Source organism: Protobothrops mucrosquamatus, unplaced genomic scaffold (assembly GCF_001527695.2).
Source record: "Protobothrops mucrosquamatus isolate PMUCROS unplaced genomic scaffold, P.Mucros_1.0 scaffold_177, whole genome shotgun sequence".
Lineage (NCBI taxonomy): Eukaryota > Metazoa > Chordata > Lepidosauria > Squamata > Viperidae > Protobothrops > Protobothrops mucrosquamatus.
This window is the reverse complement of record NW_015386253.1, coordinates 1,180,601-1,205,375: the sequence shown is the minus strand read 5'-3', so window position 1 is coordinate 1,205,375 and position 24,775 is coordinate 1,180,601. Positions and strand designations below refer to the sequence as shown.

Sequence of the window (24,775 nt, the reverse complement as noted above, 5' to 3'; positions counted from 1 at the left end):
AAGATAACACTGCATATATCCTTTTTTACCTTTATAAAGGTAAAAAAAGGATGTATGCAGTGTTATCTTCATTTTAGATATCAAAGGGGTTTTGCGGCTCCCAGTGTTTTGTTTTTGGTGGGAAACAGGTCCAAGTGGCTCTTTGAGTGTTTTGGGTTGCCTACCCCTGACCTAGGTAATAATGTTTGATTATCTGTTTTCATGATTACCATCATACCTTTTATTGTGGTAACGAGGAAGCAGGTCTCATCTTCAAAGTTTTGGACCATCTAGGGAGGAAGATTATAAATACTATTCCTTGTTGACAATAGTCAGATCAGTTTAATACATTACAGAAAAAGTTAACAAATAGTCCCACAAACAACTTCTGTTCTCTAATGCTCTTCTCTAGTGCTCTTCTCTCATTTGAACTAACATTATTTTCTGATTTAGTCAAAAGCGCAGTGATCTCTAATAATGCAGAGTTTTAATATTTTATTGCATTTTTCAAAATGTGGCAATGTTATAGTTATTATATGGATCTGGTTTATTTATAAAGTTCACATATTATATACTATGTATCTGGAATGTTCAGAAATATGGCATCAAAAGTGGGACACTGGTGTTCACAAAGAGAAGAATGTTCATGAGGCAAGTGATAGTTTGAGAATTTTAACTCAAAGAATGAATTACTATTCATCCCTTTGTTCTGACCATTTTAAGTAGTAGATTTTCCAAAGATTTTTGCTTTATTCTTGTTACCTGATTGGTAGAATGAAAATTAATCTAATAGGAACTGTTTGTATTGTAAAATTTGACCCATTCGAATTTCAAGGAAAGCAAGATATTCATTAAGTAAGATTATATGAAAAATAAATTTCATATATAAAACGAGGTCAGTATGCTTGTTTGCTGATTGTCTTGTCATTCATTTAGAATTTGTATTTGTTAATTCGAATATCTTTCTTAAGCCTACAGCAGTGGCAACTATGCCAGGAAAAAAAAAAACACAAACTGATTGTTGTTTTGGAATTTTTGAAATGTAAAATGTGTGTTAGTGAAGGAAAAATGGAATTTACCTGATCGCTGACAAGAATATGGATACCAGTAGGACCTTGTCTGTAAACCTGATTAATTTGATGCAAAGGAATATTGAACACCAAAGCAAGCTTGCGAGTGACTTCCGAGGCAGCCATTTCTTCCAAGTAGATTGCATGGTAAACTAAAATAAAAAATATCTTAAGAAAAGGTCTTCTAAAAGACCCCCTAATACTGCTCTTCAAAAACAAATACCTCTTGATTTCTTTCTGTTATTAATTTATTAGTATTCTATTCTATAAGATTACAGTATTATGAAGCATGTTACTAATATATGGATCATTAAAAACCTTTTTTATATATAGATCCGTAACACTGATGTTTGAAATATGCAGCCTGGCGACCCACTTCATATATTCCTTTCTCTTCAATTAAAGTAGAAGTCTAATTCTTTGAATTAAGTTGTGCACAGCCTTAAGCCTGAATGCCAGCTACCTGAAAGATGGCCCAAACATTAATGAAGATTTCTACTATCTTTCGTAATATCCTTGAAATAGAACTAAGCCAAGAAACAAAATATTCTTTCCAAATAAATTTCAAAATACAGAGTAAAGTCTAAAATAATATAATAGCCATTGAAAGAATATAGTTAAGCCATCTATATATGAAAGTAGAAAATGGACTGGCATTGATCTTTGCCTTTTTGTAAAAATAAATAAATCTGTACTTTTCTAAGTGGAAGCATCCCCTTGTTCCATAAATATGTACGAACTTACTCTATGTAAATGTAATCAATCCTGACTTCAAATGCCACATCTACAGACAGCAGAATCTTTCCTGTAAATTGAGTTTTTAAGACAGAAAACAATCCTGTACTTCAGGAAAGGAGATATATTGCTGCGTATCCTTATATCTGGAAGTAAATTTGTGAATCTCTGATAATGTGCTTCTTTAATAAGTGTATCTAAAATCTAACATTCCTCCTCTTTCTCAGGCTATACTGTTCCTGTTGGCCTGGAAATGGATTGGAGAATTTTTTTGAAGTTATTCCGATGGCTAAGGAGTAGTTTGTGATGTTCCACATTCACGGGTAGTTAGATTAATACGGCTGGAAGAAACAACAGAATATGCAGAAGAATATTTTTATTCCCAGAACATTTCTATTATTACAAGTGTACCTTTCTCACCCTTTATTTCTTTAATTATTATGGAAAAACTTACCACAGCACTCAGAATATGATTTTATGGGTTTTTAGACCAAATGTTTTCCCCCAAATTTGAATGCAGTGCACTTATTAATGCAACCAAAAAGTATGCTCCTTTTGTCATTGAAATATTGTATTGAAATGTTTATTTATACAAATAAATATGTGATGCATGTAAGTTTGTGAATCTTTCTGAAAATTTAATTTTTCTTTGTAACTATGACCTCAAGTGTGTTCTGTTCTCCATACAACTCCCAAAACTAAATAAAGAGAACCCAACTAAACAACCGAGTTAAAAACATTATACTTGTTCATTGATTTATTGAGAAAAATGATACCATATCTATGTATGGCAAAAGTATGTTAAGCTCTAGGATGATGATAATCAGGTTTGGTAGTGAAAAGTCCTGCCTTATTTAAATAATAGAATTCTGGGGATTCACTATCAAAATCTAATCTTTACAACATAGATATATGGAAGTGTGTCACAGCTCAAACAAAGATTTCTGAGGAACTCTGGAAAACAGTTGTTCATGCTATTACAAAACTCTTTCCAAAGAATTTGAATTCTACCAGTCTACTGAAAGGCAGATTGTGTATAAATGGAAGCAATGCAATACTATTGTTACCCTCCTTAGAGTGAGTGGACAATCAACCAAGATCATATCAAGAATAAGGCATGTATTACTCCAGTAGGTCTCAAAGACCCAGGTAATGCTTACGGAACCAAAAGCCTCTCTTGCATTGGTGTCTATGAAAGGGTTTCTTGCATTGAGAAACACCAGTATTTATGAAACCACGATCAGGGAAACACTGAATAACCATACGTGCATGGAAGGGTTGCAAGAAATAAAGCCAATATTCTCCAAACAGAACACTGATGCCTGCCTATAGTTTATAAAAGGCCATGTGGATAAGGCTATCAGAAGAATATTCTGTGGTCAGATGAGATTAAAAAAAAACAACGTTTTGGACTGAATGAAAAGTGTTGTTTGGCAAAAAGGCAAACACTTCAATCCAGATAAGAACCTTATCCGATGTTTAAAAAATAGTCACAATATTATAATTTCAGCCTGCTTTGCTGCCGTTGAACCAGGGTGAGTTGCCATCATTGATGAATTCTGAATTCTGAATTGTACCATCAAATTATTCAGGGAAATGTCAAGTTATCTGCCCATGAATTGAAGTTCAAGAGAAAGTGGCTCATGCACTAAGAGAACAACCCAAAACACACAGATTTTATGACCAAAAATAGTTAAAGGAGAATAAAGTTTATGTTTTGGAATAGCCAAACTCAAAATAGTATCCTTTAGAAATGTTGTGGAAAGACCTGAAGAACCAATTTGTACAAGGAGGTTCACCTCTGATTAAAATTTTTGATCAACATTTAGTTAGTTATTGCTGCCTATGAGGGAACATCAATTACTGAATGCAAAGGTTCACCTATTTTTATCACATAAAAATATATCGCTTTGGATCATTTTCCTCAACAAAGAAATGAACAAGAGGTGTTTTTGACTCATTTGTTTCACTGGATTTTTAAAATCTGGTTATAAGGCTTGTGTAGAGGTTAGATCACATTTTAGGTTATGTTTATGCAGAAATATTGAAAATTGAAGAGAGTTCATAAACTTTTAGGTACCACTATACTTAACTGTGCCTTGTAGCATATACATCTCCTTTCAATCTCTTCATTATACTTTATATTTGTCTCTGCTAAATTTAATTTACTTCCCCTAACTGTATTTCCAATGCCTCATGTTCATGTATTTTCCCTTGGGTTACCCATAATTTCCCTCAATTTTCTATTATTCATAAATCTGAAAAGTTTTCACCTAAGATAAATTAAGATACAAAATATAATCAGATTAGGAAATTCTAGAAATACCAATACATTTTTTTAAATAAATGCTATTTGTCAATCAAGCCTGAGGGGACTGTATTTTCAGATTTTTCATTAGAGGGTTATATGGATTGGAAGCTTTCTTTAAGTCTCATCTAAATCTCATTAATAAATTTATAAATCAGTAACATTTGGCATGATTTGTTTTCAGGACAGCAAACCTGAATTGTATTTTAGAAAACTGAAAGCTATTTATGCATTCCAGTATGAACAATCTCCAGCTACAAACTCACTTCTGTGTATTTTTTCAAATGCAAGTTTTGTTGCAAACAATTTATAACAGCATGGTATATAATTCAAAATAATTTGTTCCACTAAAACAAATTAAAAGATTTTTTAAATTCTTTAAAAAGGCTGGTTTTGATGCCTCAAGAAGATCTGTAATTGACACATAAAGAGTATTTCAAGGTACAGGAACAGTATATTTGATGTCAAGAGAAATTACATACCAAATATTGCACCATTCTTTTCTCCGTTGCCTGAGTCTTGTTGCCTTTCCAGTCGTATACTTCTTGACTGCTCTTGGCATACATAGATTGTTAGACGTGGCCTAACAGACCTAGAATGCAAAGAAATAAATATTCTTTTTAAAGAATACCATGAACGTATGCTCATTTTATTATATTACTTTACTGTTATTCTTTGTGAACTACTTAAAGTTTTATCAGATATTGTTTAGTCAAGTAACTAATTTCAGAACCACTGAAGTTATCCCAATATTGGTAAATAAAGTTCTACATTTAAATTAAAGAAGACATTGATGTTTGGTGTAATTTTTTGTAAAACAACTATCATAGTAGAAGTAACAGCAAGTTAACAAAATCTATTATGCCAGTTTATTTCACAATTAGAAAAATCTGCAATTGTTAATATTTAGTAGCCATGACCTCAAGAACTTTAGTTTGGTTATAGCTCACCTAAATGAGAAGATTTGTCTCTTGGCAACAAACCCATCCGTCTTCAAGAAATCAGAACTGCCCAACTGCATTGCTATCAGTCTTACAGTCTACCTTTGAGCTCATCAGTGCCTGCATCAAATCTGTGGCCTGCCCTGAAGGTGTACAACAAAACATTCTTCTTTTGAGCACAGTACTTCCAACTCTTGCATGAGCTCACACAGGCATATGCCGATCGAAACACTAAATTAGCATCTCCCAAACCCTCTAGTCTAAGACAGACTGTTTTATACAATTGACATAGGTAGAGTTGACACCAATGAACTATTTACCTTGATTTAAGTGCATTGTAAAGCCGGATTCCATCAGCAGGACCGCAGATTTGTACCAGATCTTCTCTTGTCAACTTCAATAAATCAGCACCTACAAAAACATTCAGAATGTATATACAGTAGAAGGCTACAAATCAATTTACAAAATAAAACTGTCTTTCAAAGATAAATAACAAAATTTCTGAATAAGTTACTAGTAATTTTTGAGGATATAGACATTTGACTTTAAGGAATTCTAAGCAAACTTAATTTAATGTAAACTTAATCTCTCTACTCATTTAAAATCAATAATTAACAATCAGTCTGCATTCTTTAGGGTAATTCAGAGCACACTTACAAGATGTCTTAAAACACTTCAGAAAAGCAGAAAAAATGAAAACATAAGAAACATGATTATTACATGATAAAGATTATATTAATGGCATAATAAAGGTAATATTAAGTTCTTTTATTGTTTTTTAAAACTGTAACAGCTGCTAACACTAGGTTTGCTTAGACTGCATAGCAGTGGATGTTTCAGTACCCTTGTGTCAAAAACACCTAGCTGAAATAAAACCCATATACAATTACCTACTTTTGTATGGATAAACTCGGCTGACTCCAGGGAGACAGCTGAATATTATTATTATTTGCTTCATGCCAAACAATACCTATATGAAAAAAGTCCCTTCTCATAGCCAAATCATTCTCTATGTTTGCATGGATTTAATTGATGCCATGAACCTCCACAGGGAAAAAGAATCTATCCAATTGCTTTGCTTCAGATGTTTAATGGATCCTGTTTCTTTCTAATTCTTGAACCCCCGATGCTGGAAATAAAATATTGTTAGAGCATTTGCCAAGATTGTTTAAGAGTAATCTTCTCTAGTCACTGATCCACGTGACCTCTTGTCTTACCAAGGAGTTCCGGAAGATGAAGTAACAGAAAAGATGCCTAGAGCAATGCTGACATAAGAAAAACAGATTTGACCAAGGAGGTAATTCCAAACTAACTTCTTGATCACAATCATATACACTGCTTATCTTTCCTTAATCTTTCAGAGCAGAAATACAGATGTTATGTTATGCTGTCATATTTTGCATGACTTACATATACACATATGAGGAATATTCTGTATATATGTATATTCTGTGTGTATTTTGCAACTGTATTTTCATTTGCAACGTTCATTGGGAGCACTACAAAATAACAACTGATTATCCACTGATGATTCCCAACGAGCATGGAACCATTAATGAGGTATCTCCTGGTGGTCAATGTAATTGAAATGCACTTTGTGACAATAGAAATGGAAAAGAAAGCTGTAACCTCTACTCTGTACCTGTGGTTATCCACTTGACAGTATTACAGTGACTAGATGCTTAACACAAGATGGTTGAGGGTTTGTTGAAATGGTGTAAGGAAAACAGCCTAGTGTTAAACACTGGAAAAACCAAACAGATCATTGTTGATTTCAGAAAAGGCAGGCACAGCCATACTCAAGCAGGTTCTCTTGAGCAGGGTCTGCAAGATGGTCTGGGACACTACACATCCTCTTCACAACCTGTTTTCCTTGTTACCTTCTGGGAGGAGGCTCCGTGGTATCCGAAGCAGAACATCCAGATTTAGTCAGTTTTGTTCCATATAGTATTAAGCTTGTGAACTCTAAACTTCCTCCTTCCCTTATATATTCAAGATAGACAGTGATTAATATTTATACGTTACTTATATGTAAGGGTGTAGTTCTATACATAAGTTGCATATAGTATGTTTAAATGTGTGTTATATATGTGTACACTTTGAGAGCAAGCAACTAAATTTCATTTTTAATGTGTGCCATTGTGCCCACAGTAAAAAAATAACAATAAAGGTTATCTGTCTAGGTGCCTAACATGTAAAACAATTGGAAGACTGTATACTAGGGGTAAACTAAATATTTGGAAGATAAATAATTTTGCTCAGAGTTAGATGCTAGATGAAGAAACCCAGCTGAGGTCTTGTAGGTCTTATCTAATATTGGTTTGAACTTGTTAATGCTAAGAGTAGAGATAAGGTACTCTATTCTATTAGCTCCAGCATTGGTGGACTATATTTCTATCCTACCTGGTTGCTAGCCTGAAAGGTCACATTGATAAATGCATTGAATCCACCTCCCACTATGAAACAGATTGTACTAGAGTCACTCTTCAAGAAATCACTTCTACCAATGCAAAGACATAGGAAGGCAAGAAATCATCATTCTACCAATACAGAGACACAGAAGGACAGCCCTGAAGCAAATATTCAGATACTCATATATTAACAAACAGGACAGTAGCATTCCATAAATCCTGGGAAGGGAGATAATATAAAAACACTTAGGCTGACTTGTCCTTACTGATTGGGGGAGGGGAAGAGAAACACAATCAGACTTGCAAGGTTCTGTTATTATAACCTTTATCAATAGACTATAGTCCTAGTCTTCCTATGGAGTCTTGTTTACAGATTTGGACTACCTGATCTGGCTTATTTTAGGCAATTAACAGGTCTCCAACTTTCCTTTGCATGAAACAGATTAGTTGAATTCTTTTCAATCAAGATTCAGCTATGGTATTGCAATGAACACTTTTTGATCACTCTCACTGAGGACCATTGGCAGGAGCAGTGTAGAGCAATGCAGCTATCCTGGTTCTGCTGGACTTCTAGGCAGCCTTCAGCACAACTATGGTATTTATCTGAACTGATTACAAGGATTGGAAGTGGGAGGCACTATTCCTGAATGGTTCTTCCTGAGCAGCTGGTTACAGCTGGTGATACCGATTGGGGACAGGTTAAGTATCATTTCATTATTGGGTGCTGCAAGGGTTAGGGTTAGGGTCTTCTCCTCAATTATGAGACTATTGGGAGAGGTCATTTACCAATATATGCTCTATGAAAAATAACTTTCAAGTGCTACTTTAAAAAGTTGGGACTGTTATCCAGTGTTTCTATTTAGTTCTTAAATAGTTCTATTCAATTTTCAAAGTATGAGTTCTCCAGTTATATTCTGTGCTGCTTATTTTGTAGTTCTTTATTTTGGGATATCAACTGTTTTTATCTTCTTGTGTAAAATTAAAGGACATTGTTCTTGGTTTCTGATGCTGTCTACAGAATAATGATCAGTATAGTACAGGGATTTTAAAGACAAGGCTATATTATCAACCAATTTGCTTGAAGGTACAATGCATGTGGTGTGGTGTGGTGTGGGATCAGAGTAATGCAAAATTTATGCTTTGTGGTGACTCAACTCTTAACTTTTATAACCAAATCCTAAGCTCTAATTTTACAAGTAAATTGATAGTACTGAAAAGAGGTTGTTTCCATTTACTTATTTACAGAAAGGACACTTCGCCAGATGTAGACTGACACAGTGAAGCTGAAGATTGTTCAGCCTTAGGATGAAAATCCAAGCAGAGGTTATATCCAAAATGGGTTGGCAATAAAATGGCAAAGAAATATGGAATAACAGATTGATATACTTTAGAACCAAAATAATTTTAACCTCCACTGAACTGATGAAGTATATATCAGGTAGCAAGTACTTAGCAAAAGTCTTTGGATCATAGTCAACTCTGCAGATACATGAAAAATTCTCCCTTTTAGATGTGATAAGTCATACTTATAGTTTGCTATAAAAATACCAATTAAATCAGAAAGATAGTAAAGTACCTTGGATATATGTAATCTATAATCATACAAATAAATTGAATTGAAACATATTATTACCTTTAAAATACAAAACAAACTTTGTAAAATATTGAGCTACCTGAGAAATTAGAAAACACCCTTGTGTAACTGGAAAATCTATGTTTAAGCAGCCACTGCTGGGTTTCCTGGATTGTGGCTGATGGATGAAGTTGCTGGAAGAAAGGAGAAAAAGCAGTGTACAATGTTATGATTTTTTCAAGATAGTTAAGTCTGCAAATAATATGACAAGTTTCTTGATAGGTGAGAAATTGGCATTTACCTCACCACCTGCTAGGGAAATTCCTTCTCCTTGATGATTTGGAGATGATGAATTACTAAATAGGCAGAAATTTGACAAAGGAAAATTACAAAGTTAAAAAAGTTCTATGGAATCAGGGGTCTGATTCAGCAGGGTTTATCTGAACTACTTTCCTATAGCAAACAATTTCTTACTTAAAAGTAACAACACAAAATAATAATCTCTTTGGAAGCTTTTTATCAGAGTTTGGCATTTGGGTTGTCATAAACAGTACTTATAACAATTTAAGATATTTTTCAAGGTAATTTCATTTGGCATGCTGGAAATATAAAAATATAAAAAATATTGGTATTAGACAGCATTTGATTAATGCTGAACTATCTTTGAAATTCACTTCAAAGTGCTGGTGCAAAGTGTGGCAGTAAGAGCAGTCTTTGGAGCTCCTAGGATGGCCCATATTACACTTCTACTCTGCAAATTTCACTAGCTATCAGTCTGCTCCTAATGCAGTTCAAGGGGTGGGTTACGACTTTAAGCTCTTAACGGTAGACGTCCAGACTACCTGAAGAACTATTCAGTCCCACTAGGACAAGCTCATCCTATTTGTGCTGGCAGAGTGGGCCTACTATGTATCCTGTTGGTCAAAAAGTGCCAACTATCAGCATCCAGAAGAAGAGCCTTCTCTGCTGCCGCAGCTATCCTTTGGAACATCCAATCCTCTAGGGCAGGGGTGTCAAACTGCTGTCTCGCGGGCCAGATGCATCATGCTGAAACCGGTCCCACCCCAGCTCCAGCAATGGGGAAAAAGTCGTGATACGTTGCAACATGTCACATGACATGTTGCTCTAGGGTAAGATCTGCCCCCCACCCTATCCTTTTGCAAGAGCCTGAAGATCTGGCTCTGCTGATTGACCTGGGGGCCAAATGTGGGTGATGGCTGCTGGACTGATGGCAGTTTCCACCTGTCCCCCTTGCTCTGATCTGAAGTATTCTCTTTTTTCATTGTTCATTTTATTGTTCTATTATTTTACTTCCGTTTGGTTTATACTCTTTTCATTTCTTTCTTTTTTATTGTAAGCCACCTAGAATAGCCCCACAGCGAAATAAATGCAAATAAATTTAATAGAAGAATCCAAAAATTTGTATAAATAAAAATGGGAAAAGCATTAAACACTATTAATAAAAATACAATATAGATAATTCTTGATTTATGGCCATTCATTTAACAAAGGATCAAAGTTATGATAGACTCTGAAAAAATGACTTGAAGTTTTAAAGTTAAAACCATCATACTACTCCCAGGATCACATAACTGCAATTTGGATGTTTGGCAGTTCACTCATTCACAATGGTTGCAGCCTTTTGGATCACATGATCATGATGTTACCTTCTCAGCCAGCTTCTGACAAGCAAAGTCAATTGGGAAAGCTAGATTCACTTAATGATCATGTGATTCACTTTAAAACCACAGTAAAAAGGTCATAAAATTGGGCTTATCATGTAATCACTTAACAATAACATCACTCAGCAACAGAAATTCTGGTCCCAATTATGGTAATAAGTTGAGGTAATAAGTTGAAAAAGAAATGCTTTCCAATTTACAAACATAAATGAAAATTTAAATAAAAATTTTAATGAATTAAACTAGTTTTAAATCAACCCAAGGATGACATCCAGATGCAGGTAACAGCAGCTAAATCAGATTTGCAATTGGGTGGATTGGAACTTGTTGGCGGATGTGAAGGAGAAGGAGTTTTGTTTGAGAATAGGAGGTTCGTTGGAGGCTGAAAGAGGCATGAATTAAAAAAACTTAAAGATGACAGAATGAGTAATGATCTGGTCCTTCTTAAGAAAATGATGGAGATTGTGAAACAGTCCTATTTTATGAAATTAGAAGTCAATTGTCAAGAGATGCTGTGTTTCAATTCACAGGAAAACCTTCTGAACAAGTGCTGCAGAAATATTTACAACAGAGATCTATAACTCTGGGGATTGAGATGTAATTGTTTAGAAAGAACCCAGCTACAATTTTAAAGAAAAGTTTTATTATTAAAAAACAGGATATTTGATCTTGAATGGATCAGAAATAATGACTACAATGGGCTTAAGATAGATTAAAAGTTGCTGTTGACTTTCTGCAAGTTAAATACAGTAATAGCTTTGTTTACAGAGGGCTTTGAAGTTTAGCTTTGCTAAACTTCTGTTCAGCAAATTTCTGGTTTCTGTTAACTCTTCTTTTTTACAATAGATAGATGGTAGGTCAAATTGGCTGAATAAATAGAGCTGTAGAAGTTCATAAATTGTGGAAGTAGGGGAAAACTACTATTGTTGAAATATACTTATCGGTATTCAACTGGGAGGACAATCTATCTGTTTTTCTTTTAACAACCCTGCAATCTCTTGCATTGAGGTGGAGTTGGGGTGACTGAATGCAGCTGACTGTTTACTGGTTGGATGCCCTTATTGATGCCTACAGCTTACAGCAGATAGTTTCTTTGTGCTTGTCGCTACCTAGGTTCCAATTTAACAGCCTCCTAATTTGTGAAGCAAGTGCTCCACCACTAGGCCACCACACCGCTCAATCATTGTATATGCTTGTTCTTTTGTTTATATGCACATTTTTTTGTCTTGTTCCCCTTTTTGAATTTATAGTTTAACTTTGAAAAAAAAACCAAAAACTTTTAATAATAATAATAAAAAAGTCAAGGACTATCTGTAACATCTAGTTACTAATAGGCTGGTTTTCTTATTGGAATGCCATCACCATTTAAAAAAAGGTATCTGGATAAGATGGGCAGATTCTACCAGAATATGTTCTCAAAAATAAGGGTGCAAACCATAATAGGCTTTAGGTACCTTTAACAGGATATCTTGAAGCAACTAGTTAGCAATGCAACCTCTGCAATATTAGGGAAATCCTGATAAATTAGTCAGTAAGTGGCCTGTTAATTCCTTACCTGTTGCAAATTCTGAACTGACTTCAAGGGCACAATGAATTGCAATAATCTAGCTAAGCTGACAAGTGTGTAAGTCATTGCTTCTTGGTCCAAGAATGGGGGAAATTGCTTTATTTAATGAAGCTGACCAAAGACTCTCTGACCATGGCTTCCCACAATTTCTTTAAGAGGAGCTGTGAGTCAGGAAAAAAACTGAGATTATGCATCATCCCTTACCTGTCAAGAGCTATATAGGGAATATCCATTGTATCAGCAAGTTTCTGCACCAGCAATAACTGGTGCTAGGATTCAACAGTCTGCTTAAGCCTGTCCAGTCCCTCAGAGTGTTCAGATTCCAGTTTGAGATCTCTCTCTCTCTCTCTCTTACACAGACACACACACATACACATACACACACACTTCCATCTGAGCCTAGCAGATAAAATGAGCAGTATCAGCATAATGATGTCTAAACCAAAATTCATGAAGAAGTGCCATATGGATGCTAAACAAATGAGAGATGGGAGTCAAGCCTAAGGCACACCATACTAAAGCGCCTAAGGGCTTGATCTATTTTTCCTAAACAATACTGACTGGAATTGCCCACTTAGGAAATGACAGGAACAACTGTAAAGCACTGTCTCAAATCTCCAAACCCTGCAGAAAGCCCATAACAATACCATGATCTTTTAAAGAATGCCAGTAAAAGATCTAGCAGGATCAGATAGGGCGTACTATTTGCCTCCAAGTCCTATTACAGGTTATTAATAAGACTGTTTTAATCTTCATTTTCATAATGTAGCAAGAAATCTTGCAAGTTTTGATATTCGTAAAAGTTTAATTAGCCAGGAGCTCCCCATCTTATTTCCTCGTTATTTCAGTGATGCAACGTATCATATAATGAAGTAAAGGAGTACCGTACATTTAAATCAAAGAATGCTTTCATGTTAATTATGTAGAAATTTCTGATTGGCAATTTTATTTTTGCCATAACATTTAATATTATGCCGCACTTCAATCTTGATTTAATATGGCATATCAGCTTAGAAGTCAAATATACCTGTCTGGGACACTGTAAGTAGTATGTGGAGAAGAAGTAAAAGCTGGCGTTGGAGTAGGGCTACTATTCACAAATGCAGGTGTATCAGGCCATGGTGAACACTAGAATAAAGAAAAATATTAAACAGCAGTTTAATCATTACCACTAGGATTACATTATAAGAATTTAGCTCTGGTATTAACTTTTATAAGTTTCAATCCTCACGTTATTAAATAATATTCATCCTTTATTTTCTGTGCATGCATTTATAGGATCTTTGGTTAGTAATGCCTTTATTCTCATACACAGACTTGTTTCTCTCATATTTAGCTATCAAAGGAATTCTATTTGACAAAAAAAAATCAAAGCTCTATATTTAAATTCTGTACAAAGTACTATGAATTAGTGATAGTATCTGTGGAAAAAGTAATAATGAGAAAGCACAATTGTCACTTTACAACAAATAATCTTAAGCATTCTGATATCAACTTACTATATGAACTAAAAAAAATTCTCAGATGTCATGTCTTCTTTTAGCCCTATATGATTAAAATGTAATTGGAAACTTTGTTAGATTAAATTACTGATTATTTTAAATGCAAGTGGACTCTGTGGAAAAGTACCAAGAAACTAAGTATATGTGCATTAGTAATAAAAATTCTTATAATCTTCAATGAGAAGGGAAAAATATATTATACAATGAGACTGCAACACTGTGAATCTTTGAAATTCATCTAAACCACACAGAGCTTCAGATTAATTGGTACTACCTGTCTGTAACTCCTTAAAGCAGCTGCCTCTCCAAGATCCTGAAGCTGCCATTCACAGCTCCAGTGGAATTTTGGGAAAAGCCACATGTTTAAGGAGTTGCTAGCAAATGCTATGTGTGCACCTCAGAGCAATTTGCTTCAAACTATGACTTGATGATAAGCAGTTTGCCTGAGATGGCAAAAATGGAGATTACGCACCACTTTACAAAGTGAATTGATGGATTACAGTTAGTGGTGGATGTGATGTAGATGTATAGAGAACCATGCAAAACATGTAATTAATCTTGCAATATCAGTACAGTGTTATATCAGGAACAGATATTGCAACTCCTGAAAGTTATTATTACTCTTCTTCTCACATATTTTCTCAGGATATCTTTTTTGGATTCCAAATCTCATAAACCACTAACAAAGGGAACTGGAATTTATATCTGTACTGGTTTCCTTTTGCTGAATTAAAGAAACAGCAACATCATTTTCAGCAGAAAATTTTGAAAGACCAGTGGAGTGTATCGTACTGCTATGACTACTGAATAAATAATACTCTATCTATCTTGTCATCTCTCTATATATAAAACCTACTTGCTCCTCAGCAATGAAAAATGGTGACAAAATAAAACATAAATACATTACTGATAGCAGAGAATTATAGTATTGACAGCTCTTTGTTCATTTCTGATGAGCAAGAATAAGTTATGTATTTCAGACAGTGTAAATATATGTTTCAGTTATTTACAACTTATTGTAAGCATTTATATTACTTCTTACAAAGGCTCTGCTTGCTCATTTTTTGATATGCTTCTTAAAGTTTCATTGATTTAACATAAAATTAGAACTGAGAGTTATGAAAAAATATCATTAAATCCACTTTGAAAAGTAGAGCTTATATTTTATATTTATTATACTGTTAAAGGACAATTACAGTAAATTAAATGTATAACATTTTAAGTTATAGTATATACTATGTAGATTATGGCAGATATGTACAATAGGGCTCCCATTAAAATAAACTGCTCAATTCTATGCATTGGAGGAAAAAAACCTTTAATTTTTAGTTAATACTTATTTTTCCCATGATTAAAGTTTTTTCTTTCCATGCCAATTTATCATTTATTATTATAAAACTACCCTTATCTTTAACACTATTCATTTAAAAATTGAAGTTAATAAAAACATTTAAATCCATTAATAGCATTTAAGACTTTTATTCTTTCCAATTCATCAGAGTATTGGAAAGAAATAAGGTGAATGGGGATCCAATTGTTAATAAGAAAACAACTCTCCAAATGCTGAACAGAACAGAACAAAACCAAATCCAGTGTGGGGACAAAAGCTGGCAAAATAAAAATTAATTCAAAAACTGGTTGGACTTGATGAGAATTTGCAGGAAAAGAAATCCTGGAAAAAATCTCCCATATATCCCTGTGGAAGAGGCAGATGGTGTGGTTTAGAATATTGCCAACTCCTTGATTCTAAACCTCCTCCCTCTTCCTCCCCTGGTCACATGACCCACAGTGTTGCTATTATTAAGGGATTGGAAAGAATTCCAGAAGCCATGCTCTGCATGCTTTCCCTACCTTGTTGAAAAGTTACACTTGGGAGAACACATTTGACTAGGCAAAGCTTTGCAAATTGCTCATTACTTCCCAGGTGGGCTTTTACTGTTGGCTATCTTAGGCAAGGCAGATTTGCAATTCCTTGTACTTAATGAAGCAGTCTATAATTATCTGACTACAACAATCCTCATCTCAGAAAGCATCCATGCTAAAGCTATAGGAAAAGAAGGAATATGTTAAGAACATGGGAAATTTTAACTTCTTTATAAATACAAAGCCCGCGGGATTCAAAAGCAGACCTATGAAAAAGAGCTTCTCTTTTATTTTTAGTTTTGTTGTCTATGTACATGGATTTGATTTTACTATCCTAAAAGCTAGGATAGTAGCTTTTAGTAGCTTGCTCTAGTTGGCATATTAATAAGGCAAATCAATAAAAACCATCACAAGGATACACTAATCCCTGGCCACATCTTTTTATTAAACTCATCAATCAAAATGCTTTATATCAAATGAGCAAAGCAGCTAAACTGAAATCACGTGCCCTTTGTAAAAACCTGACTGTTCTCTGTGTATGGGAGAGAATTTGCTGATTTCCTCATAAATAATAGCTCGGAATTCTTGGCCGTATCCAATTAAGAGAATTGCCGTTCATCACAAAACATATCATAATCTAGGGAGAGAATACTTTGGCAGAGCCCTTGTCAAACAAAAGTATTATGTGTTGAACTCAGGATTCAATTTAACAACCATTACGGTCAGTGAAAAATCTTACTCATCAAATTTCAATTCAAGCTATGTAACAGAACTATTACCAAGATTCAGTGGGTGAAAATAGTCATCTTGATCTCCTTCAAGGAATAGTGGAATTAAAAAAAATATATGTTTTTAAAAGATAAGATTGTGGAATTGTTTTTATTATAACATATTGACGAGGAACTGCAGCTGGTATCATATAAAACAACAGCAGCACTCTAGCATTAGTCTCTTTAAGGATGAACAGGATTGGCATGCTACAGGAATATGTATATGGGCCTAGTAGAGAGGATTTGGGAACCTATGCTTAGTACTATTCTTACTAAAGACTGCAAGCACAATAAAAAGACCAGTTATTCAGGCAGACTGATTCTTAAAAGGTAGCAGCCTCCATTCTAACTCTCTTAGACAATCCCCTTTATTATAAGTAGAAGAGGACTATACTAGTACCATCCAGTACATGTGAAAAAATGTACATACAAACAAGCATACATACAAACAAAGTATAAGAATTTTTTATAGTTCTTACATTAAAAAACCCCAAGAAATGGAAAATGTATAATCAAAAAGGCAAGAGGATCTTTACTGCAATCATTTTGATGAAACAGTTTGCTAAAACATGCAAGCCAAAATAAGGAAATATACATCTCAACTAATTAATTACTGCTATATCTGATTTCATTAATTGCATATCAGAAATTGGCTTTCAAGAACACAATTTATTATTCAACATAGCCATTTCATGTGTAAACTACAGCTCTTGATTTTTATAAGTGTTACAGGCCTAACATTTTACTTAGGTGTTAGATTTAGGAAGCATTTCTCTCTAGGAAATAAGTATGAAATAATTTGCAGTAAGCAAAAGTGAATAAAATTAAGCCAGCCCAGGAAAAATCTTTGTTTTCGATCATGGATGATAGAAATTGGTCCTATATCTAACACTGCACAAGATAACTTGCACAATGAAAAGTAAGCAGAAGTCCCTTACACTGCCTCGCTTTGCCAGAGAATCACCGTAGTCTGCTGGCAAAGTCCGCTTGCTGGACTTTTTCTGCTCATGTTCAACTGCATCTTCAATTATAGGCTCAAGCCTCATCTGGACAAACACCAAAGATGTGGATCAATTTCTTTTCATTATACAGTGAGGAAAAATTTTTAAAGCCTTTTAAAAACATCTGCAATCTTTAGAAAGCTATAGAAAACTCACTGGTGTTTAAATAAAAAGAAATACAAAAGGCCAGTGAGGCTCTGCCCATGAATCCATTAACTTTTAAATACAATTGTAGGTCCAAACTGACAAGGAAAAAACAAATCCTAACACAATATTTTTAACACTGGGTTTTCAGATATGTACATGAGATAGCCATGAGTAAAACTAAATGCTTTAACAGAGTACCTATTTTCTTGATCCTAAATCTTATAGGTCTTCTATTTCATTGTGATCTACAACTGCCAAATAAATTTTGCCTTTACATATATTCTGCTTAAGCCCCACCCTTTGAAGCCTAACTTATTGCTTAAAGCAGGCCAGGTGTACTTTGCATTATTTCTCTTAACAAATAAAACATTTCATTATCTTACCTCAGAGAGAATTGTAGTATCGTATGAAGACTGATATTTTTCCTTTTCATGGGCAGTTCGCTTCTCCATCTTTTCTCTATCTGTTTTTTGTTTTCTGTCTGCCCCTTTTGGCTAAAAATAAAATTATGAAGGAAGGAAGGAAGGAAGGAAGGAAGGAAGGAAGGAAGGAAGGAAGGAAGGAAGGAAGGAAGGAAGGAAGGAAGGAAGTTAATTAGTAAAAAAATAAATTCCATATTGCCAGTTTTATGCCACTCCCAAAAATGTATTTAACTTTCTTACTTTGAACACTTTGATTTGACAGCTGGCTGAATGCAGATGATCAGTGTACTCTCCATTTTCTGATTGTTTAAAAGTGTCAACCTGTATTCTAAATGGAACTCCTTTTTCACCTCCATGTTTACGAGGTGTAAATTCTGTGCTGATACAATGTACCTGGGGGAAAAAATAAAAGCAAACAAAAGTAACATGCAAAGATACATTCTGTTTCTCTGGCTTTAACAGACATTTTAGATTTATACAGAACATTTTTGTATTAAAATAGAAACTGTTGCCACAGAAAAATAAATCACTGTTATCATCTATCCCAGGGGTCAGCAACCTGAAACAGTGAAAGAGCCACTTGGACCCATTTCCCTCACACACAAAAAACCTGGGAGCTGCAAAATGTGTGTGTGCGTGTGCGCGCACACACAAAACAAGGGGCTTGATTGAAGAGTGGAGCTTAAGACGAGATATGCACCGGCCCTGCCCCCCCCCATCCAGCTCTGGTATGGACGGCTCTGCCATCCTGGCTTCTCCTCCCCTCCCCGCACTCTCCCTCTCTGGGACTTTCTTCTTTCCGCCTTTTGGCGTGAAGGTTCCCAGGGAGTGGAGGAGGAGGCCGACGGGGAGAAGGAGCTGCTGCGGCAAATCTTCCGAGGCGGCAGCAAACGGCCGCTCGGGCTCGCCTATCTCAGCCTGCTGCAGGAGGCTGGAGTTGAGGCTTCTGGCTCGCTCTGGGAGGGGTGCTCGGAAAAGAGAGGATGAGAAGCGGAAAGTGGGAGAAATGATTTCTTCCAGCTCTCTGGGGTTCTTTCACTGGGAGGGCGAGGAAGCAGCAGTTTTGCTCCACAGGAGGTGGGAGCAGGCGGCCTCTCCTTCAAACTTCGCCAAGTGACTTCAAAAGCGAAGTGAGCTCCAAGTCCCCGGAATGTCAACTTTGCAAAAGAGGGAGGCGGTGGTGGGATTAAAATAAAACGGGGTGGAGGTTGAGGAAACCCAGCAAGAGCAAGAAAGGCAAGATCAGGGAGAGGAAGAAAGCTTTCGAGGCTTGTGCACAGACATAGCTGACTCCTCCTCGTTTCCTGCCCTTGCTGCATCTCCTGTGGAAACGCGTTTGTGTCTCTCTGTGTCTCTCTTTCCCACTCAAAGCCATCCTGCAGCTCGATCATTGAAGCAATTTCAATCGGCCCCTTCATTGCCAGGCGTCCCCATGGAAGTCAATGGAAGTCCGCGGTGACTCGAAAAGCCAGCCGCAGCGCTTCCAAGTCCGTTGGTTTTACCGGCGAGCCACCACCTTCGCCTCCTTGGCTTTGGCATCAACACAGATCAATGAGCAGGAGGATTGATTAGTGCGGGTCTCTCCTGGCGAAAGTAGCAATGGTTGGAACGGGACCTTGTCTGATCTTTTGTCCAAACTCAGCCAGGTGGGTCCCCTGGCCTTTCGAGTCGCCGCGGACTCCATCGACTTCCATGGGGATGCTTGGCAATGAAGAGGCCTTGAAACCGCTTCAAGGATCAAGCTGCAGGATGGCTTTGAGTGGCAGAGAGAGACACATAGAGACGCAAACGCGTCTCCACAGGAGATGCAGCAAGGGCAGGAGACGACGACGAGGAGGCGGTGGCTCGCTGGTAAACCAACGGACTTGGAGGCGCCACAGCTTTCTGGGATACCCGGCCCGGGGTCTTACAGAAGAGCCAGCCCAGGCCCAATTCCCTGCCCTGCCCATCTGGAGACCCCACCACAGTCCCCCCTGCAAACCAGCCTGCAGGATACTCGGGGGGGGGGAAAGCCCAGCACCGGGCCGTGGGGGGAGCCAGGCTCCCAGGACCCCCTGCCCCAAGGAGAGGAACTCCCCCGGCCAACATGCACCGATCCTTCCAGGCGGCCCTTCTTTCCTCCGGCTCTGGGGCTCTACAGCGCCCGGCTTCCTCTCCCCCCAGCCCCGAGCCAGGCTCCCCAGGAAGCCGTGGGACCCCAGCAGGTGTGGGGATGGGCTGGGGAGGGGTCCTCCCGCTCCAGTTGGGTACGCCCCCTCTTTTCAGAAACAGCACCTGAAAGGAAAGGAAGGATGGAGCAAGCTTCCCCTGTGGGGGATCCGGCGCTTGTTGCCTACCTCCCTTTCCCGGGCGGGGATCGCCAGCCCCAGCAGATCCACCGGGCTGGCGAGAGGTCCCTTGAGAGAGCAGCTGCCGTCGCCTCCCCTCCCATCTCCCGGTGGGCTTCAGGGGGGCCGTTTCTGTTCAAAGCGAGCCGTGCGCCTTCAGGGCTCGGGAGACAGAGCAATGCTGAGCCTAAATGAGGCAGCCCCCTTTCCTGGGGCCGCAGCTTGCAGGAGGGTTGGCCTGCTCAGCGGAGGCTTAGCAGGCTGTTCCAAGGGGGGATCCCGGGACTGCCCTGCGCATCTCCCTGGCCACGTGCGCCTCGGACAGGGCCAACCTGGGAAAGGGACTTCCTGGCTGCACTTCTCCCAGGGGGTGGGGTGCCTGGGCGCAGGGCCAATCAGGAGCCCCACGAGGGGGCAAGTCCACATGAGAGAGAGAGAGAGAAAAGGGAAGCACAAGTGCCTCTCTGTCTCTCTCTCTGCAAATGGCGGAGGAAACTCCGGAGCCGCAGGAGAAGGCCCAAAGAGCCGCATGTAGCTCCGGAGTCGCGGGTTGCCGACCCGTGATCTATCCCAAGCAATTAGTATATATATATAAAAAATAAAGCCACTGCAGATTATCCAGACTAAAAAATGGAACTCAAGATTTAGAAGCATTAAACTTCTGAATGCCAAATGACAAGGACAAGCAAGAGGAAAACATATTTTTACCATAATGTATTGCTTGAATGCATCCTCTAGCTGGATTTAAGATTCCCTAGAGCAGAGGCCCCCAACCTTTTGAGCACCAGGGACCAGTTCTGTGGAGAAAGATTTTTCCACAGACCAGAGGGGGTGTGGTTTCGTTTGCTGCCTGCATCCAGTGGATGGGACTTCACTAGTATAACACGGACCGGTGCTGGTCGAAGGAACAGGGGTTGGGGACCCCTGCCCTAGAATACTACTAGGGTAAGAGTGGTCCAAATCTCAATAGAAAAAATGTCACCCACTACTTTAAAAGAGTTACCCTTCTGAGAACCTATTTCAAATAGTAATTTCAAACCTGAATAAAGGCAGATGTGCGTTTTCCAGGATCCCACAAAAACTCAACTGCATTGAGTTGGCTTGGATTTGTTTTTACATCAATTACTCCAACAGACAAAGGAATATCTATAAAATAAAGAAAAAATATCAAAAAAAAATCAAACAATGAAATCAATGTTTTAAAACAACAAAAATAGAAGTGTTATTTAAATACATAAATCCTTTCTTTTTTCAGTTTTATTCTTAGGTCTTGCAGTAAGTCTATTAATTTTTATAATGGATTTTAAATAGGAACTTCCAAAATGGAACTTTAATTTACAGAATTCAGTGTACGATATAGTATTTAAACCAGGTGTTTAAATTTTACTATTTCATAGTAATGAAGTTCTCAGTTTATTTTTATGAAGACATTAACTTAATTCATGATTTTACCTAAATCAAGTAATCGGTCTCCAGGGCGATTCCACTTCCAGCCTTCTAGCTGCTGATGCTCAGTATATTGTAATCTTCTGTCATGGAATACTACTCTTATGATACTCTAATATAAAAGACAAAATATCAACTTCCCCCCAGTAAAAATAGAATACAAATGATAATTTAGTTATAATAATGTAGTCAAGGTTGCCAATTCTTCATCACTCAATTTTTTAAAAATTGGGTGAGTCCAACAAAATAAGACCATCTCTTTTTACCTGAAGATATAAATTTATATAAAGGTACAAACTTCTTTCATATGGCTTCCACACAACACACTATGATAATTACAAGTATAGAATCTTTTCCATCAGAGAAAAATAATCCAGAGAACATCGATTTATATGCGGACCAGAATGGAAACATTATCTTATAGCTCAACTAAAATAAATTCATAGGCTCTAAGACATATATTAAATTATTTACTATAATCTAACCCTAATTTACAGGTTTCAGTTACATTATAATAGTTAAAAATTAGCTTCTCAATTTACCAGGAGACAAAGGAACTGTTTTTTATACAATAAAGCAATGAATATTTACAGCTGCAATGACCAGATTTAAATGCTCAGGCATTCATAATTTAATCTATGAATCAATGTTACTTTCTTTTCCCTGACCTGGTGCCCTTAATATACACTGGGCTACTTTGAGTCAGCTGGAATTCTTGGAAGTGTAGTCCCAACCCATCTGGACATCAACATATCAGGGAAGATTATAGCTGACCGCACACTGAATATTACTTGGTTACTGTGTAATGAACACATTTGTATCAGGTAATTCAGAAAACAAAGAATAAAACAAAACTTGTACTTCAGGAAAAAATTCCAATTTTCCAACCAGAATTTGGAAGTTCAACTAAAGATGGACAACTAAATAAAGGTTTTAAACAAATAAAAATATTTTTCTATTGGGATTTATAGGTAGTCGGTTAGAAAAGACTCATAAATTATTTGTTTTGTATACAGTAAAAGCAAATTTATTTTATGCACAATGTTTGAGAAATACTGAAATACCCACAATTGAGAAATGGGAGTGTAAAGATGGCAGAATGTGCACAAATGGCAAAATTGACCTGTTTGATCAGAAATAGAACAAGTACTTTTATAAAAAGTGTTTGCAAAAAACTAGAAATTTTTTATAGACTTTATGCTGAAAATGGAAAAAATGAAATTATTTCTGAATCTGTTATTAAAAAGGGACAGAAAGATTATGAATATGAGATAGAGGGAATTATCTGATGTAATCTTAGAGGAGAAAGGATAATAAGCTGTTTTATAATTGCTATAAAGAATATTCAATTGCTTCTTTAATTATCTTTTTCTTTATTTGTTCTGTTTCTTACACTTTTTATCTTTTTCTAACTCTGTTATATGTTCTTGTGTTTATCTTTTATTAATATAAATATCTTCAATGAAAGTTATATTTTAAAAAATCCGATTTTATGAACAGATACAAACTGGAAAACATTACTAGACTCCAGACTTAGTATCATCTTTCACACTAAACCATTGTATAGACATTTACAAAAGTTCCTAGTTTTTTTAAAATTATCATTCCATTTATCACTTATTTCTCAAAAAGCTTAAAATAAGCTTTGAATATTATTTTGACTAAGAAATTCTTCAAAGTATTAACAAAAAGAGCTATGTAATCACATTCCTGCAGCTGCTTTCAACGTTATTTTCTCCTCCTGATAAAGTTATCAGGAAGAAATACTGGAAGAAGAACATTCTCTTCCCAAACCTGTTCCTGCAGATCAGAATATATCAGAATCTTCCTCCATACTCCCATAGCGGCATTTGTACCCAGAGCAACAAAATGTTACTGGAGAGAAAATAAGAATTTCTAAGAAACAAGAGTCAAGGTTGAGCTACCAACATACCTTTATGAGTTTCCCATTGATTTCAGGCATATCTCCCATTTTTCGATTATCTAACAGCCGAATTTCATAGGACTGACCTTCCAAACGGAAAAAGAGAAAGATATGTGTGCAAGTATATTTAATATTTATATACAAACTTTTATATTTGTTTCTCTTTAAAAATGATTAACATCTGTTAACAAAAACATGATATACTATTTGCTTTTTTGTTTAGAGCAAAGCAGAACAGGAATAAAAAATACATTGTGTAAAAACTAGTTCTGGTTCCTCTTCTCAAATTCTCAAAATCTTTTTTTCAAGTGGAAAGAAAGAAGAGAGACTGAAATGATAGGTTAGTGATTGACAATAAGAGATCCACCAAATAAATGCTAGTTCTGACTAAAACATGGAAAGAGATGTATATAATGCAACATTTAAAAAAAAGTTACAACTTTTGCAAGGCTTAGTCATTCACTTCAGATATTGTTTCCAGTTCTGTCTCTATGTATGAGCATAAATAGCCACTTTATATTTGCTCAGTACAACCTAAATAAATGCTATATTTGAGATTCACACAACATATTCTGAAATATAGAAATTATACAACTTTGAAGAGGATCAACAAAAACCTCTTCTACATGCAAATAAAATGGAAAAAAGATTGTCAATACAATTATAATTTTGCAAACTATAAACAGCCATTTGTCTCTAAATATGGAAGATTGAAATAAACAGAGGAACTCCAAGAAAACAAAGTTCTGTGGTCATCATCAGCAGTCACCAGAATGCACTTCTAAATTGGTTTCTTATTATTAGGAGATTTACACTTGGTCATCATTAGTGTATATAGCAATATTAAGTTAATTGTCACCAATGTCTTTCCAAGTATTATTGAATCTGGCTTCAATCTACTGTTCCCATCAGCTTCCTGCTTCTGGGAATAGTGTGTGTGATCGCAGCTGTTTCTTCCTTTTAACTGCCAGTGGGGTTTGAGCTGATTGGGTGGGAGCTTGGCTGTGTTCTGATTGGGTGGAGGTGTGTTCTGATTGGCTAAGGAGCTTGGCTGTGCTCTGATTGGATGGGGGGTTGGCTGTGCTCTGATTGGATGGGGGAGTGTTC

The 24,775-nt window shown here is 36.5% G+C and overlaps 1 protein-coding gene across 1 annotated transcript in view; it reads right to left on the bottom strand.

Moving 5' to 3' along the window:
- The window catches only part of UBP1 (upstream binding protein 1), a 37,131-nt gene that overhangs the window by 4,714 nt on the left and 7,642 nt on the right, over positions 1-24,775 (bottom strand). Inside the window, exons 3-14 of the mRNA XM_015822764.1 lie at positions 23,678-23,754; positions 21,751-21,856; positions 21,338-21,444; positions 18,212-18,364; positions 17,933-18,043; positions 13,294-13,394; positions 9,319-9,373; positions 9,118-9,211; positions 5,354-5,444; positions 4,575-4,684; positions 1,059-1,201; positions 218-269 (exon numbers count right to left, since the gene is read on the bottom strand). Of these exons, the coding sequence (XP_015678250.1) occupies positions 218-269; positions 1,059-1,201; positions 4,575-4,684; positions 5,354-5,444; positions 9,118-9,211; positions 9,319-9,373; positions 13,294-13,394; positions 17,933-18,043; positions 18,212-18,364; positions 21,338-21,444; positions 21,751-21,856; positions 23,678-23,754 (1,200 nt within the window). The remainder of the gene's footprint in view (positions 1-217; positions 270-1,058; positions 1,202-4,574; positions 4,685-5,353; positions 5,445-9,117; positions 9,212-9,318; positions 9,374-13,293; positions 13,395-17,932; positions 18,044-18,211; positions 18,365-21,337; positions 21,445-21,750; positions 21,857-23,677; positions 23,755-24,775) is intronic.